Source organism: Pseudorca crassidens, chromosome 13 (assembly GCF_039906515.1).
Source record: "Pseudorca crassidens isolate mPseCra1 chromosome 13, mPseCra1.hap1, whole genome shotgun sequence".
NCBI classification, from domain to species: Eukaryota; Metazoa; Chordata; class Mammalia; order Artiodactyla; family Delphinidae; genus Pseudorca; species Pseudorca crassidens.
The window spans coordinates 20,194,108-20,213,323 of NC_090308.1; the positions used below are offsets into that span (position 1 = coordinate 20,194,108).

Sequence of the window (19,216 nt, forward strand, 5' to 3'; positions counted from 1 at the left end):
ATGGGACCTCAGCTTCCAATCCTGCCCCTGGTCCCCTGAAGCCTCCTCACCATCCAACCTTCACAGATTTCATACCTGGCCAGACTATTTAATACCTCCCACCTTGTCTGTTCTGTGCCTTTTCCCTACAAGACCATCCGTAAGGGGAATTTATGGAAATTTGCTGTAAATGCTTCAAAACCAGCTTCAGGATCCCTCCCCTGCGATGCCTCAGTTCCACAATCCATCACCCCTGTGTCTGTGACAACACTCTATCTTCTTAATAATGTGTCATTTAATCACATCAGATCATTTTTTCCTTTAAACATTTTCTTCATCTTAGTCTCTCTGAGTTCCTTAGTCGTTCGTGTTTACTACAAATAGAGAATAATACTTTTTACAAACACCGTCTCCTTTAGTCTTCATGACACTCCTCTAAGAAGATATCCTAGTTTTCATTCACAGGGGAGGAAACTTGGTCAGCGAACTCTGAGGTCTTCCCAAGTTTTACAGGCGAAGTATTTAAGAGCATAAGTTAGCACTGTCACTAATTTTCTGTGAGACCCTAGACAAGTTACTTAACCTCTCCTCTCTGAGCCTCAGTTTCCAAAGCTGTACAATGGGTCTAAACAGTCCCCTCAGAGAGTAGTTGTGACGATTAAATGAGGCCAAACCCTGTCTCTTCCACATGGCAACCTCTCAACCAAGACACACAAACTATGATTTGACTCCTACCAAAACACACAAAATAACAGATGATGTTATTTTATAAAAAGCAGCCATAAGCCAAATATTCAAAGTTCAATATTTTATGTCATACTATATACTTGATAAAGTATTAGATTAGCCTTTAACATAACAATAGCTTATCACTAAAATAATACGTCATCTACAGAGTTAAAATTAGCAGGAAAAAAATTACCTGGGACTTTTTAACCCGAAACTATCATTAACCCGCTCCCCCCAAAAAAGGCCATTAATGAGATGAAATGTATTAAGTAGGAATCATCCATTAAAAATTGATTATCTCAAAACATAACTTCAAATAACTGTACAGTAATATATAAAATAATATGTGTAATGTTGAGTATTATATTCACTGGTAATCAAACGTGTTTGTAATCAGAAGACACCCTAATAAAATCTGGGACATTGTAACATAATCTGACATAAAAATGCACAATAATACATTATATTTATTATGTCACATAAATGAGGAACTGTACTATGTACTCAGCACTGACATATAAGGATATAGGACACCCTTAGACACCAAGAACTACCGAGTGAGAGGGATTACTCATGAAGACCCGGAGGCCTAGTCAGGAAACGAGTGAGGGAGAGGCCTGACCCTGAATCCAGATCTTCAGACTGGGAGTCCAGAGTGTTCCTCCACCTACTTCAAGTTTCTGCCACATAGTCACCATGTCATAATAAACAGGAAAAAGAGAAATAAAGATTTTTTTGATATGCATGATATCTGAGTAGAAAAGTAAGACTACAGACAGCCTAAAGACACAGAAAGAGACAATGTCCTAAAAATACAGAACATGGACATTGGAGGTCTTAAATGTCAATAAAACTCCTATCGTATTAACATCAGACAATAAAAGAACCTGGAACTCATTGGGTCGTATCTCAAAAGGCTCTGCCCAAATACCTTCACCCCGTGCCCTCGAATTATCACGGCTAAATCACCTTGGCCGCCGATCCTTCACTTCTGCAGCGATCGCACCCCAGCGTTGGTTTAAACCTGCCAGCTTGTCCTTCAAGAAGCTTCCATCTGTTGCGGAGAGTTTCTGTACAATCCCATCCCCAGTTCTGTTTAGTGCTGCAAAACTGGGCTGGTGGCTGCCGATGCCCTCCTCGAGCTCCTGTGATAGAGAACAACTCAAGATTAACTCCACTTCTAAACTAAACTGTTCTGAGGTAATGAATCCACCCAGGAACCATTGGTGTGGTGTCAATTTAAGTGTTAGAGAAACAAAGCCCTGGAAGGATATTTTACATATATGAAAAAGGCATTTTTAACACTTCAATTACATTTCATTGAACACATTAAATGAAATCTATTTTGAAATCTAACCCACTCTCATGAATGTCATCAGGCAAAATAGAGTGGAAGAGGACAGCCTAATAACATAAATCACTGCTGTTTACATTGACGCATAAGCATCAATCATGTTTGATTGAAGTGAATTGCCTATCTTCTATACACGTGCTGGAAAGTGTCTCTTAAAAAAATTTTAAACCCTCTACCCCTATATACCATTACGTCCTACCATATATAAGTAACCCTCCATGTGCATTTTACTGAGACATTGCTTCACTGGTCTGTAAATTTTTAAGCAACGGATTAAGAAAGGATATTTTAAAGTCAATTTAAGCACTTCTCTATAACTCTAAAAATAAGAAAAAATGCATTAACATATTTATGAGAAAAATAAAAGCATTTTCTAACTCCTCACAAGCCTTCTACATAAAATATATTTTAAAAATTTAATAAAAGAGAAAATATTTTCAACAATGGTAAATTGAAATGTTGCTTGCTTTCAACCATTATTTTTAACGACCCATTATCATCAGCAGAACTGATTTAGCTATTGTGTTATATTTTCCCAAGACTGAATTAGACTTACATGAGCAGCTGTCCTGATATAGCTCAAGAATAATTTACTTTTATCACAATGATCAATGATACAAAGAAACATAAGATGCCTAAGTGTTTAAGTATAGAAAATAGAGGTGAGGTATGCAGATATCGTTCTGGCCTTGATGCAGTCTTGAGTACAAAATTTTACAAGTGTTATTCTAAACATAAAATTTTAAAAATAAAATTGTTTTTCACATATTCCACTAAAGAGTATTTTTTTATTTCTTTAAAATCCTAATTAAAAATTGAAATAACCATTTTTCTTAAACCTTTAAAACTGGAAACTAGAACTGGAACAAAAATTACAGATTGTCTATATACTCCCGAAAAATTAATATAGTGAGCCCCTACTTTCGAAATCTGTCTTAAATGGCGTATACTAAATAAATATGCCACCTTTTTTAGCAGATCCTCATCCTCTGACAGAAAGCACTCACCTGCTGATGTATCCTGGCTTTCTCTAAGTCCAGGCCACCATCTGGAGCAAAAGTATCAGCCAGCAACTCTTCAGCTTCCGTTATCCACTGTGTGAGGTCATTGAGGTCACAATGGAACTGTCTCCATTCTTCCACAGCCCTATCGAAATAACTAGAGAACAACAAATAAAATAAAATAGGTTTCCCAACTTTCCAGGACCGTCTAGAAGCAATTTTCTAAAATGAAAATTCAAACCTCATTTAAACTGAAAGCCTCAAAATGAGTGAATTCACAGCTCACTGCTCTTTAAGACCAGTTTCCGTAGTGGATTACAGTTAATGATTCCTCTTAGAGAAACATGCATCATACCAAGAGCAAAGCAATCTGCATACACCACCCCGCCCCCCATATTCATGCACACATACACATACACTAGGCAGCATTTTAACTGAAAAGACAGCCTTCTCTGGCTTGGAAAATCAAGATAGATTAGCTGCAGGCACGTTAACCCACCCAACTTTAAACACTTAACATTTCAAACACCATGAAGTGTAAAATATGATTAATTACTCTATTCTCTTAGGAAAAAAATAGCGTGTTTTACTTCCAGAACACTTAGTTCCCAGCTAGAACAAAACCCAAAAGGCCAAAACACTTCAAAATTTCCTTGCAGTATACTGTTGGTGGGAATGTAAATTGATACAGCCACTATGGAGAACAGTATGGAGGGTCCTTAAAAAACTAAAAATAGAACTACCATATGACCCAGCAATCCCACTACTGGGCATATACCTGGAGAAAACCATAATTCAAAAAGTCATGTACCACTATGTTCATTGCAGCTCTATTTACAATAGCCAGGACATGGAAGCAACCTAAGTGTCCATTGACAGATGAATGGATAAAGAAGATGTGGCACATATATACAATGGAATATTATTCAGCCATAAAAAATTGAGTTATTTGTAGTGAGGTGGATGGACCTAGAGTCTGTCACACAGAGTGAAGTAAGTCAGAAAGAGAAAAATACCATATGCTAACACATATACATGGAATCTAAAAAAAAAAAAAAAAGGTTCTGAAGAACCTAGGGGCAGGACAGGAATAAAGACGCAGACGTAGAGAATGGACTTGAGGATACAGGGAGGGGGAAGGGTAAGCTGGGACGAAGTGAGAGAGTGGCACTGACATATATATACTATCAAATGTAAAATAGCTAGCTAGTGGGAAGCAGCCACATAGCACAGGGATATCAGCTTGGTGCTTTGTGACCACCTAGAGGGGTGGGATAGGGAGGGTGGGAGGGAGGGAGATGCAAGAGGGAAGGGATATGGGGATATATGTATATGTATAGCTGATTCACTTTGTTATAAAGCAGAAACTAACACACCATTGTAAAGCAATTTTATTCCAATAAAGATGTTAAAAAAAAAATTTCCTTGCAGTCTATTAGCTCTGTGTTATGGACTGAATTCCATCCCCCCTGATTCATATGTTGAAGCCCTAACCCCCAACATGACTATATTGGAGACAGGGTGTTTAGGGAGGTAATTAAGGTTAAATGAGGTCAGGTGGGTCATTAATCCCATAGGACTGCTGTCCTAATAAGAGGGAGAGACACCAGAGATATCTCTCTCTATGTCTGCCTCTTTCTGCCTCTCTGTCTCTCTCTCTCTTTGCAAGAGCACAGAGGAAAGGCCATGTAAGGTAAGGATACAGTGAGAAGGTGGCCATCTGCAAGCCAGTAAGAGAAGCCTCACCGAAAACTAACTCTTCTGGTACCAGCCTCCAGAACTGACAGAAAATAAACGTCTGTTGCTTAAGCCACCTTGTCTGTGGTATCTTATTATGGTTGCCCTAGCAGACTAATATACTCCGTGCAGGGACTAATTCAGTGTGTCCCATTAACCTGAACACAGCACAGGATAGGAGTGCCTGCAAAGCTCAGGTTAGGCAATGAAACAAAGACTATCAAGACTTCTATTCAAACATAACTCCTTTAGAAATGAGATAAAGCCAAACTCTAGTGCTTGTCATATTTGGAACATATAAGTGTAAAAAAGAAAAGCTCTGTTGGATTGGGATCCTAAAGAATTTCCCTGTGCCTCTTTGTTTAGAGTAGTGGTACCAGGAGAAGTTTAGAAGAGATCTCTGAAATTTTAATGGTTCTATTACAATGTTTATATAATAAAAAGGTAATATTATTATTTTAAAAAATAATAAAATGGTCCCTGACATCGCTAACTCCTAAATAATCTTTATGTTTCCTTCTTCCATGAAAATCACTGAATAAAAATTCCATTAATATTTGTTGAGTGCCCACAGGGAAGCAATGTTCTATTGGGCATAATGAAAATAAGAGCACTTCAAACAAAACACTAAGAGAATATATTAAGACAATCTTCATTAGTCAGCACTCAATAAATATTCATTAAATGAATGGTTCACGGATAGATAGGTATAGGTATACATAGGTAGGTGGATGGGTGAAGTCTTCTATGATGAAACTGAGTTTTAAACACTTTTTAAATGATGGAAAAAGAATGACTGATTAAATTAAGAAGGAAAACTATTCCTGGTAAAAGATGGAATTCTGAGTAAGAATCAGAAAGCTAGGAAGGTAAAGAAGTAAAGGAAATTTTAATCAAGTTTATGTGAAATGAGTGAAGAAAACTTGTTTTTGAGCAGTACGTATAAGGTATTAGAAATTAGGCCAACTGGAGAACACTGTTAAAAAGCTTCTAAGGTCAAGATAAGAAGTCTGAACTTTGTCCACACAGCAGTGAGAGGCACAAAGAAGATACAGAGGATAAATATCTGGGAAGACATTCTTAGGAGAGAAGATACACAAAGATCCAAGGATCTAAGATGAGAAGGAAGACATGACTGGCTTATTTCTCCACTGTTCCACTGTTCGTCTAAGATGGTTCTAAAATTACTTAAGGAAAAATATGAAAGCTAATGCCATGAACCATTACAAAGGAGGCATAAGGGACTTCTCAAAGAAAGATACCTGTTTATTTTCATGGTATTTATCTTTTACCACAGGCCAACAATCCTTTAAAAATTTTATAAGCAAAACAGCACAGAGACCTGGCATAGACAAATGACTTGGTGGTCACCCAGGTGTCATTATGACCGATAACAGTTATGAAAGCACAGGATATTTGCCATTGCCTCGATGTTCTATGAAAAGAAAAGAATAGAAAGGAGTGCTCACTTGTTGCTTGTAAAAGTGGGCACATAGGAATGAGGAAAAATAAACATTTTAGGATAGGTTACCAAGGTTGGAAGAGAAAAACTAAATAAAAATTAGGAATAAGAATAAGAACATAATCAACTAATACATCCAAGTACAGGGCTAAAGAAAATAAGAGAGACAACCTCCTAGCAAATGAAATCTAGTAAACACAGAAAACAAAATAATAAAATAAAAATGTGATAGAGAAGACTTTTCTAACATAAGAGAATACTGCTCTGTGCTCAATTAAAAAAAACTATGGAATAAAGTATTTTCTAAAAAGTTAAAATTTTTATAATCAAGTAAATGGCACGAATATCTGCAATCAACATTACTAATCATAACGTTCTTGAAATTCTGCCACATTAGCCAGATGCATATATGCAAATAGGATAATTGAAAAAAAGAAGAAAAGTTATCATTATATACAAATGATGCGTCAGTATACTAAGAAAGGCCAAGAAAATCAAATTTATACTCATACTCACAGGCATACACTCACACGCGCACGCGCGCACACACACACACACACACACGCACAAACACATGCAGTGCAGAAAATGCAGAAATAAGCTACCATACATCAACTCTACACTAACCAACAATAAGAAAAGCACAAAACTACCAAGTAATAGTCCTGGGGAGAAAGATGCAGACAAATCTTCAAAACCTTACTGAGGACACAGAAAAGGACCCAAATAAGTGAAAGACCACATTTCAAATTCATCATTTTTTCAAAAATTGATTGAGATGACTAAAATTTTACTGGAATAATAAATACAGAAAAAGAATATGAATTTTAATGTTAGAATAATGAGAGAAAATTTACTGTGCTGAATGAAAAAATTAATAATGCTTTAAAAATGAAAATGTTACGGTATTAGACTAAAACTAATGGTGTGAGAAGGCAGAATTAGCAAAATTAAATAAATATGAAGTTGAAATGCCTTTAAGTTTATGGTAAAGAAGTATCACCAACAATAATGGAGAGTTAAATTGTTCAGCAAAAAATATAGAGAAAATTGGTTGTTTATTTAAGAAAAACACGGCAAAATAGAACAGATTAGTGTTTCTTAACTCAGGCTGCATAAAAAAGTGAGCTAGGGAGTGTTTAAAAAGTAGGGATGCGTGGCCCCTACTCTTCCTACTAAAGAGTTGCTATTTACAGACATAGAGAACAGACTTGTGGTTGTCAAGGGGGAGGCGGGGAGGGACGGACTGAGAGTTTGGGATTAGCAAATGCAAACAATTATATATAGAATTAATAAACAACAAGGTACTACTTTATAGCACAGGGAACTATATTGCTAATGGAAAAGAATTTTTAAAAAAGAGTTGGTGTATAGACCCACCAAACTGGAGACTTAAAACAAAATACATATCAAAATAAAATTCAGATGGTTTAGTTTTTACATGTAAATTTTAAATCAAGCAAAATTGTTTTAAATATATATAAATATTTAATTACTCTCACAATGAAAAGGTAATTTATATGCATATAAACAAAATGAAATTACAAAGGAAAAGACATGATATAATTATAGAAAATTAAAATTTCTATATGTCAAAAAACACCATTAACAAAGATAAAGGGTACATGGAAATCTGTGAGTAATTAAGCAATGAACAAAGAATATGAATGGTTAATATTAATATAGAAAAAAGCTTTTGCAAATTAAGAAGTAAATAATAATACTATGATAGAAAAATAAGCACAGAACATGACCTACCCATTAACAGAAGAAATAACACTGGTGCCAATAAACATATGTAAAAATATTGAAATTTTGCTGATAATCAAAGAAACGAAAATCATATTGAGATGCAATCCATCACTACACAACTGGCAAAGGTCTAAAAAAAATCTTTCAGTGTTAACAAGGGTTCAGTAAGAAGGAAACTTTCACATATGCTGTTGGCAGAGTTATAACGACCAATACTGTGATGCAATCTAGAGCCTTAAAATGTTATTATTTTTTAACAAATTAGTCTTCATCTAATAATCAAGCCTAATTAAAGTCAGAAGTATGCATAAAGCTGTATGTAAGAGGATATTCTCTAAATGTACAGAGAAGTTTTTAAAAATCCATACAAAGAAATACACCAAAAGATTATTAAATGTTACGTTTCCAAGGATTGTATAATCACGTGAAATATGTAAGCTAAAACAAAAAAAAGAAGATGAAGAGCACCATGCCTATTTTTGTGTGTATGTCTCTAAGGTTTTCCAGTATATTTTTCTGTGTTAACATTACTCTTACACTGTAATTTATACTGAGCTATTTCACATCATACTTGACTTTCCATACATTCACAGCTACCATCAAAAGTCTTACCAATTTTTGTTTCTACCTGTTAATAGGCCTGGTCAAAAACTAGAAAGAAGGAGGCTCAAAAACATTCTATTAAACAGAAGGTTATTTTTTTTAAAAAGGCTTTGGGGTTATATATGGATTCCAGTTATCTGTAGCTGTCTCTGCTCTTCACTCACATTAATCATCAAGTGTGTGGAGAAACTGAACATTACTGAAAATCCTTTTCAAGATTTTTAAAGAAAATGGACACTATTCAGATACTAAAAATTAAAGGTGCTTCCTTCTCTCCATTGTATATGTTTGCTTTCTTTGTCGTAGATTAATTGTATGTGCGTGGGTTTACTTCTGGGCTCTCTATTCCATACCATTGATCTAAATGTCTTTTCCTGCCAGTACCATACTGTAATGATTACTATAGCTTTGTAATATGGTTTGAAGTCAGAGCCCATGATACCTCCAGCTTTGTTCTTCTTTCACAAGACTGCTTTGGCTATTCGGGGTCTTTTGTGGTTCCATATAAATATTAGCATTATGTGTTCTAGTTCTTTGAAAAATAACATGGGTGTTTTGACAGTGATTGCACCGAATCTGTAGATTGCTATGGGTAGTATGGACATTTAACAGTATTAATTCTTCCAATCCATGAACACAGTATATCTTTCCAGTTATTTGTGTTGTCTTCACTTTCTTTTATCAATGTCATATAGTTTCCAGAGTACAGGTCTTTCATCTCCTTGATTAAATTTATTCTTAGGTATTTCATTCTTTTAGATGCAAAAGGATTGCAAATGGGATTTTTTTCTTAAAGTTCTCTTTCTGATAGTTTGTTATTAGGGTATAGAAATGCAACCGATTTCTGTACATTAATTTTGTATACTGCAACTTTATTAAATTCATTTATTCTAGTAGTTTTTGGTGGAGTCTTTAGAATTTTCTATATATACTATCAATCTCTTCAATAAGCACTGTTGTGGAAACTGGCCAGGTACATGTAAAAAAATGAAGCTAGACCATTTTCTCACACCATATATGAAAGTAAATTCAAAATGGATTAAAGACTTAAGTGTAAGACCTGAAGCCATAAAACTCCTAGAAGAAAATACAAGCAGTATGCTTTTTGACATAGGTCTTAGCAATATTTTGGGGGATATATCTCCTCAGGCAAGGGCAACAAAAGCAAAAATATACAAATGGGACTACATCAAACTAAGAAGCTTTTGCACAGCAAAAGGCAACCTACCAAATGGGCGGAGATACTTGCAAACAATATGTCTGACAAGGGGTTAATATCAAAAAATATATAAAGAACTCACACAACTCAATATCAAAAAATCAAATAATCCAATTAAAAAATGGGCAGAGGACCTGAAAAGACATTTCTCCAAAGAACGTATACGAAAGGCCAATGGGCACATGAAAAGAGGCTCAACATCACTAGTCATTAGGGAAATGCAAATTAAAACCACAATGAAACATTACCTCGTACCTGTTAAAATGACCATCATCAAAAAGACAAGAGATAACAAGTGCTGGTGTGGATGTGGAGAAAAGGGAACCCTTGTACACTGCTGGGGGAGAATGTAAATTGGTATTACCACTACGGAAAACAGTATAAAAGATCATCAAAAAATTAAAAATATAACTACCCTCTGATCCAATAATTCCACCTCTGGGAATAGATCCAAAGGAAACAAAAACACTAACTTGAAAAGATATCTGCGCCCTCATTTTCACAGCAGCTTTCTTTACAATAGCCAAGATATGGAAGCAACTTAAATGTCCATTGACACATGAATGGATAAAGAAGATATATATAAGAATATTACTCAGGCATAAAAAGAATGAAACCTTGCCATGTGCAACAGCATGGATAGACCAAGAGGGTATATGCTAAGTGAAAAAGTCAGACAGAGAAAGACAAATACTGTATTTTTTCACTTATATGCAGAGCCTAAAAAACAAAAGAAACAAATATAACAAAACAGAAAAATACTCACAGATACAGAGAACAAACTAGTGATTGCCAGAGGGGAGGCGGTAGGGGGAATGGGCGACATATGTGAAGAAGGATTAAGGGGTACAAACTACTTGTATATAATAAATATGTCACAGGGTTGTAACGTACAGCACAGGGAATATAGTCAATAATATTGTAATAACTTCGTATGGTGCCTAAAATGTAAAAATATTGAATCACTATACTGTTTACCTGAAACCAATATTGTAAGTCAACTATACTTCAATAAAAACAAATAAACAAAAGTGCTTCCTTAATTGTTAAAATATTATATATTACATTGCAAATGATCATGTATATGTGAGCTGATTCTTTTTTAAGGAACGACATCACAATTTATTAAACAGGGCCTATTACAAGGATTTGAAACATATCCTCACTAATCTTAATGAACTTATAGACCTTTTGAAAAAATTAAATATTCATTTAAACATACCCTTTACGATCATTGTACATTCTATTAATTCTGTCCCATTTTGCATTCAACTGAGTAAGTGTATCCCGGATCTGAATGGCTTCAGGTCCAGAAGCTTCGAGGATAACATCTGGTTGTTTTTCATGAATGATTGCAATCTGCTCTCCAAGTTTGTCCAGTTGGTCTTTGATAGTCTATGAATATATTGTCATTCATTAACAAAATCCAGCAAAGAGATAAAAGAATGGATTCACAGGAGGCCAAAAATTTATATTGAATAAGTTACTTAAAAATAATGAGACATCATAATTGTTGCTTATCAAAACTGGAAACTTTTTAAAAAAATAATACCCTGTATTGGCCAAAGCATGAGGAATGTTACATAATATCCTAATGGTGGGAAAAAAATCCTCACAGATGTTCAAAGTGGCATTTGTACAGGACATATAAAAAGCTTCAATAACATTCTGTAAAGGTAATGAAGTGTTTGAAGCTAGAAATTATTTATATTTTCAAATACCTAATAATACTAATTTAAATGACAGAAATGAGCTATCAAACCTATCAACTCTATCAGCAATTTTATTGTGACTTGATACATAAATGCAATCAAATTATATGAAAGTCTTGATATTAGTTTTGTCAATTAACTGAAAACTTTCAGATCCCTAGTTAACTTACAATCAACATGTCATTCCATACCCAACCACTAGCCAATCTTAAATCGTTATAGGTGGCAAGATAAATGTCAACATTTTACATCTAATGACAATCAAGTTTACGAGAAAGGAATATGGTTTGTGCACGTGTTTGATTTTAAAAAGTCTCTGATGTTGTAAAGCATTAATAACTGTGCACACTTAAAAATCCATATCTACTTTTAATAAATTAAAATTTCTGACAGTATTTCACTGGTGGATACAGGCAAAATTTATTTTTCATACATATTATTAATTCCTTGGCACAAATGTAAAAGGTTATGGATAATCTTAAGTAGGCACAACGACAAATTCCTTGCTTTATTTCTACATCAACTGCAGCTATTCAAATGCAGTGTCTGGATATTTACCTTCAGAGAATCTTCCTGAAAAGAGAAGTCTTCATAGACAACAGAGCTTAGTTCTGCAGTATTAAGTGATAATTCAACATCATCCATGGAAAGTAAAACTTTGTTAATTTCAACCAGATAATCTGTGGGGAGAGGTGGTGAGCTAATTCCAGAAGCGAGCTGACCTGTTCTCTGTTGAATAGGGATTGCCTGTAAAGACATGAATAATAATAACACACATCTTTTAAATTATTCCCCCAATGAATCGTAGCAAATTGAAAACACAAAAAACAAAGAAAAAAATACTATTTTGTGGAGAAATTCAATACCATGAGCAAAAATTTAAAAACTTGTTTTAATTTTTTAAAATTTGCCCTGCACTGCTATAGAAACCATTAACAATCTCTATTTTAATTTTCATCTGTAGCCTGTTGTTAAAAGGCTTAAATAAGCTGTTAATGCTTGAAAGGTTTTTTTTAAGACTTAAGCCACCTAAATTCATTTAGCAAACAGGAAAACATAACGACTCCTTTCCTAAATTACTGAAGAAATGAGAATATGCTGCAAATCATAAAATTCTGTATGAAATAAAAATTTTAATACCATTATTATTACACCTTTTAAAAAAAATCTCACAATTAGATTAAACACTTCTGGGCCGCACTGGTGAAAAAGTAAATAAGTGAAACATGTATTTGTAACGTAACATAACAAATGCAGTAGGGGGTTTAATTAAAATAATATCCAGGCAATTCAGTATATAATCTTAACCTTTGAGAACAATATTACAAAACATGAATATCCTACATAAGATGATAGATTCTACCATGCTAAATTCAGGCAGATTCTAAACTGAGTGGATAACTTATTTACCCTAGCATAGTATCTCCTGTATCCTCTAATCAGAGCTTTCTAAACAATAAAGTGCTCTCTGGGATAGGCCACTCATCCCTGGGTTCACGTCCTTTACGCCTTGATGGCTACCATTTAATAATTGCTGCCTACTGCTTGCAAATGGCCAAAGTACATCCACTCATGAATTAAGTGGATTTCCTTGACACTTCCACCATATTCCTATATTGAACTTTTGAAAAATGATATTCCTCTGTAAACTCAGATGACAGTGAAAATGATCACAAGTACATGTTCACTGAGTTAGTGATCCTGAAAATGGTTACAATTCCTAAATGAAACCAATACCCAAGATTAACAACACTGAGTGAATAATATGTTGTTGAATCTTGAGGTTTGCATTTCTTTGTCTCCTAGAATTTGATAAACTATGACTTTCACCAAATGATGGGCAGTCCTGGATAGCCAGGTGAGAAGCAAGCCTATTGATTTCCTGACTTTATCCACAGGCTTGTTTATACTTGACACTAAAAATAATTATATTATCCTAATGCCACACATTCAAATTTTAGTCAGAAAACATTTTTAGGTATTTGACTATACATCTAAGAAGGCAAACTATATGCTATATTTTAAGCAAATATAAAAGGATGCTGAAATAAATAATGTGTTCACCCAGAAACCAGTTTTAATAAAAAGATATGAAGTATTCCTTAATAAAAAAATTTTTTTTATTTTTTCAGATTTTAATTTTAAATAGCCCAATTTTTTGGCAGATCACAAAGGGAAGCTCAATTGTTCCTCTTCTTAACTTTAAGGAAAAAGAAAAAGACACAAAGAAAGTATTTACAGGTTGAGAATTCATGTCAAAGGAGTAAAAGAACTGGGACCTATTCTGCTATTTGGCTTTCTCATCTATCAGCCAGGGTCTTGCTCAGACAGCCTCTGTTTTTCCAAGACCAAAAAGGACTCTAGGCCTCCAGCTATTTGATATGTGCCTGTAGGACATTCAACTTTATAGCACTTTCCTCATTAGCATCACTAAACATCATACACCAGGTTTGTTTTTTTTTAATCTGCTCTGCCTGCTTACTGGTGAGAGCCACTTCTATACCATAACAACCACTACAAGGCCAGGAGTTTTGTGCTGCTTCTTCAGTTACACAACAGAGTGTCATTCTGCAAGGTCACATGTATCTGAGTCTTTAGGGTGAACTGGGGAGGTCAGTAGGTATTGTAAGTAGAAAGTTCCAATGTTTTTTTTAAAAAAATCACGTTCATTAATACTGTATTTTTCTATTAATACTATACACATAATCTAGGCTTCCTGAGCCTCCATACTCTTGCTGAAGCAGCAAGTCCATTCAAGATTCAAATATGTGCTTTCTATATTCCCAAAATAGATTTTATCCCAAGACAGTGATCAATCAAAATGCCCTAGGAGAAAAAAAAAAAAAAGTCCTCAAGATCTGACCCAGACTTTACTTCTGGATAATTTTATTTTTAAAGAATTCAGCTAGGACACAAAGATACAGATACACTACAAGGTAGCATTAAATGGTACATGATGCACCTCATGTCATACAGCAACCTAAATTCCAGATAGATTAAAAAATTGATTTTAAATGACACTTTACAAAAATGTTCTAAGTTTTGTTTTTATCAAACCATAGGGAAAACTTGGAACAAAACTGAGTTGAACATCGCCAACTCTCAGGAGGATGAGGACTTTTTAAGAAAATCACAAAGGAAAAACCTAGCCATATGTGGCTAAACAAAAATTTTAAATGGCTGTACATTAAAGGTAAAATAATTAGAAGATAAAAATCAATAAGATGATACTTTTTATAGCAAATATGACAAGAAGTTAATATCTTTATTTATGAAGAGCTTGCGCGTATTTTAAAATAGTAATACCCTAGTAAACAAATGAGAAAGGGTCATTCAATATATATTTCAAACAAGACAGAGTCCTTTTTTTAGTTTAAATAAATTCGTAATTTTTAAAAAGCCACCTATATCACTTTGTAGGAGAAACCATGTGAAAGGCAGTCAATGAAAAGGAAAATGATATGCATGAGCCCCTCTGTACCCTCAGGGGAGGCTCTGGAGGTACTTGACCTGAGGAACTATTTACATCAGCGGTCCACAACCTTTTTGGCACCAGGGACCAGTTTCATGGAAGACAATTTTTCCACGGAATCGGGGGTGGGTGGGGATGGCTCAGGCGGTAACGCGAGTGATGGGGAGCGATGGGGAGCGGCAGATGAAGCTTTGCTCACTCGCCCGACGCTCACCTCCTGCCGTGCGGCCCGGTTCCTAACAGGCCAAGGACCACTACAGGTCTGCAGCCTGGAGGTTGGGGACCCCTGATTTACATGATAAATATAGGACTGAAGAGAAGGAGGCACTGAGGATGGATGTGATTTTGACTGAAACAAATTTAACGTCCCTGCCCTAACATAAACTAGGGACTTTATGATGTGCCCATGTAGGCTCATCAGTTGTAACAAATATATCTCTCTGGTGCAGGGCACTGATATCATGGAGGAGGCTATGTGTGTATTGGGGGTGAGGGGACAAGGGGTACGTGGGAACTCTTTGCTGTGAACCTAAAGCTGCTCTAAAAAATAAAGTCTGTTTTTAAAGAACAAAAACAAACAAGAAATTTCATGTTCCTTCTCAACAGTCTTCGGTTACCCACTGCCTGTCACCACCTTCTATTTTCTCTCTCTTCACCAGTCTCCACCATTTCTCCTCTCTCACTCCTTTTCTCATTTCCAACCTGAATTCATAAGGACGTTAATCCAAATGAAAACTAACTGAGGGGCTTGTGAAAGAATTTTTTCAGCTAAAAACCTTCTCATGCTTTTTGTCAGTGCACACACCACCCAATCCTTCCTATGCCCTTCCCCATCTCCTCCCGGACACATAAATTTTCTCAAATCATTCAACAGGGATAAAATATTGCTCATAGCATGCAGTAACTCATTGCTCACCTAAAAGAGAAGAAAAGAAAGGGAAGGGAAGGGAAGGGAAGGGAAGGGAAGGGAAGGGAAGGGAAGGGAAGGGAAGGGAAGGGAGGGGAAGGGAGGGGAAGGGAGGGGAGGGGAGGGGAGGGGAGGGAAGGAGTTCCATAAACTGCTGGTCCTCAATGCTGACCGCACATTAGAATCTTCAAAGTTTTTTTTTTCAAGCGCCCACACCCAGGCACAACCTGAGAGATTTTGATTTAACTGGTTTGAGGCTCGATTTCTTTTTAAGCTCTTCAAGGGATTCTAATGTTCACAGTTTAAAAAACTACAGATTTGAAAAAGTATATGTGTTAATGAAATAAGGACAAAAAAATTTTTAATGTTTTAAAATAATTTTAATTACAATAACTAATGCTAGTGAAACCCAAATGAAACAAGTCTATAATAGTATATGTTAGTACTTTTGAAAAACAAATTTGTTTATCTATTAAAAATTTAAAAATTATTTCTATTTTGGGACCATTAATGATTTCTGACTTGGGACCCAAAGATAAAGAAGTTCCAGAGAAGATAGATACTTTTAAAAGTAATAATTAAACAAAGAACTGTAATACAATCTGAAAGATGTTAGAAAGAAAAATGGAACCCAGTCTTAAAAGACAACACATTTTTCAGGTAAAATAAGAAGATAAAACCCACACCAGGGAATTAGCAAGATTCCAGAGGTGCTAAGGCACCAGTATGCTGGCATAAGGTAGAGAAAACCAGTATAGCTATACTGCATGGTGAATGACAGTGAATCAAAGAGGTAGCCAGAGGTCAAACCAAAGCCTCTATATACCGTAATTGTGACAAACCTCGCACTTAAAGCTTTTCCTGCATTTTGCAATCTTTTCCTAAACAAGTTCTTAGGGAAAGGAATCATATGATCAGCCATGACTTTTGGGGGAATAATGCTGGGAAAAACATGCTGAGAAGATGGGCCAGAGTTAAGAAAAACTGGACTTAAAAACCAACTTGGGGGCTTCCCTGGTGGCGCAGTCGTTGAGAGTCCGCCTGCCGATGCAGAGGACACAGGTTCGTGCCCCGGTCCGGGAAGATCCCATATGCCGCAGAGTGGCTGGGCCCGTGAGCCATGGCCGCTGAGCCTGCGCGTCCGGAGCCTGTGCTCCACAACGGGAGAGGCCACAACAGTGAGAGGCCCGCGTACCGCAAAAAAAAAAAAAAAAAAAACCAACTTGGGGAATAACTAATGGGTGAAAATCATAAGAGTCTGAATTATGGAAATGTTAGTAGACTGAGGAAGTTAAGTTACTCTCTCAGGGTCATATACAAGTAACTGGTAGAGCCGTATCTAACTTCAGGTTCAGACCTGTATCTACTTCATTCGGACCTAATGGTTCTAATCTTTCCTCAGTGTGGTGTGAGGAACAAGGTGTGAGGAAGAGGAAATGACTGATAAGATTGTGAAGTTTCTACCTTGAGAACTGGGTAGTTTTTATAAGTAATAACTAAGATAGGGAATAAAGCAGGAAACAGGTTGGAGGAGGGGAGAGAGGGCTAGTTCAGCTTGGGACCTGTTACAAGGCTGCAGTACAAACAGAGACAGCCAACAGGCACCAAGCAGAGAAACCTGAATCTTCTAGTAGATTCCAACATCATCAACTGAAACTGGTTCTAGAAGGATTACCTAAGTACAGACCTCTGGGGAACACCAGCATATTTACAGTGCAGCTGCAAAGATGGCTATTGAAAAGGGAGCTGGTGGTGAATCTTTTCCTAGAATATAAATCATATTTTATCAACTTCACAAATTTAGTTATTTGTAAACTAGAAATTTTTTTTAATGTGGTCAACACCTCCACACATAAAATACAGAACTGAAGGAGAAAGTCACTCCCCAAAGGTTTAAAACATTATCAGAAATCCAAAAGAGATGTCAATAATAAGGTTTTATGTTTCTATTTTCTGTGAGTCTTGCCTCATCCAAAAATATAAACATATCTAGCAATACACACGAGAAACGAGGAGATACCATTCCAACTGGTTTGTTTTGAGGTATCATTGAATGCAACATCACATTTCTCAATGGCAAGAGCTGAAAAAGTTATTTAAGTGGAACAGAGACTCCCCCATGACAATACCTTAGTTTTGTTGTATCTTGTGTGCAAAAGTAGTAACTGCAAACGGATCTTTTCTTTTTTATTATCCTCCATAGGTTGATGTAACATTTGTTCTCCTCTTTGTAGAACTTCCTCAATCTGGGCTCTCTCCTCATCCATCTGAATGTTTAAAAGATAAAAATTACTCAAAAGAAAAATGCACAGGGTCACTTACTATCAGTTCCCAAGCAGGAGAACTAACTTACAAAGTATAGTATAAGTCAACATATGTTTATCTGAATGATATACAACAAAAGTTTATGTTTTTCTTAAAATATTTCATATATGAAGTTAAAATAACTCATAAAGAACGCTAGTTTAGCAGAAGTTAAATAGAACTAAGATAACACTACCTTTATAGTCAGAAAGTATGTCTTTTTTTTAAGCATTATGTAAATCACGTGACAAACCTTACACTGACACTCACCAGAAAGTCACATTTAAATCTGTTCTATCATGTTTGGCAGATATGTGGGTAAACATCATTAATGTAAAAATATAATTAACAGATAAGAAAAGTGAGAACACCACGGTTTTGAAAATCTGCTTGAGCCAACCTTTTCATCTTCATCACTGGATTCCAAGCGCTTTTCTGTAACTTTTAACATATTTTCTATATCATTTTCTAATTTTTCCAAGTCAGAGAAAGGCACACCAGCTTCAAACGCTTCAGTGGTGACCAGATATTGGTATGATAATGGTTCCTGGCCAATCAGCAACTGTAGAAGGAAAAATGTTCTTTGAAAAGATATTCTTGTTTGTAGATTTTTGCTGGAAAGGGTGTGGAGAAAAGGGAACCCTCTTGCACTGTTGGTGGGAATTTAAATTGATACAGCCACTGTGGAGAACAGTATGGAGGTTCCTTAAAAAACTAAAAATAGAACTACCATACGACCCAGCAATCCCACTACTGAGCATATACCCTGAGAAAACCATAACTCAAAAAGAGTCATGTAACACAATGTTCATTGCAGCACTAGTTACAATAGCCAGGACATGGAAGCAACCTACGTGTCCATCGACAGATGAATGGATAAAGAAGTGTGGCACATATATACAATGGAATATTACTCAGCCATAAAAAGAAACGAAATTGAGTTATTTGTATTGAGGTGGATGGACCTAGAGTCTGTCATACAGAG

At 35.6% G+C, this 19,216-nt stretch overlaps 1 protein-coding gene across 9 annotated transcripts in view; it reads right to left on the minus strand.

The window, feature by feature from the left end:
• The window catches only part of UTRN (utrophin), a 492,142-nt gene that overhangs the window by 273,696 nt on the left and 199,230 nt on the right, over positions 1-19,216 (minus strand). For all 9 annotated transcript variants that reach the window (XM_067701862.1, XM_067701864.1, XM_067701861.1 and 6 more), the window contains 6 exons: positions 18,632-18,793; positions 18,057-18,194; positions 12,107-12,295; positions 11,059-11,231; positions 3,070-3,220; positions 1,678-1,853 (listed from right to left, as the gene is read on the minus strand). In XM_067701862.1, coding sequence (XP_067557963.1) covers positions 1,678-1,853; positions 3,070-3,220; positions 11,059-11,231; positions 12,107-12,295; positions 18,057-18,194; positions 18,632-18,793 — 989 coding nt within the window. The remainder of the gene's footprint in view (positions 1-1,677; positions 1,854-3,069; positions 3,221-11,058; positions 11,232-12,106; positions 12,296-18,056; positions 18,195-18,631; positions 18,794-19,216) is intronic.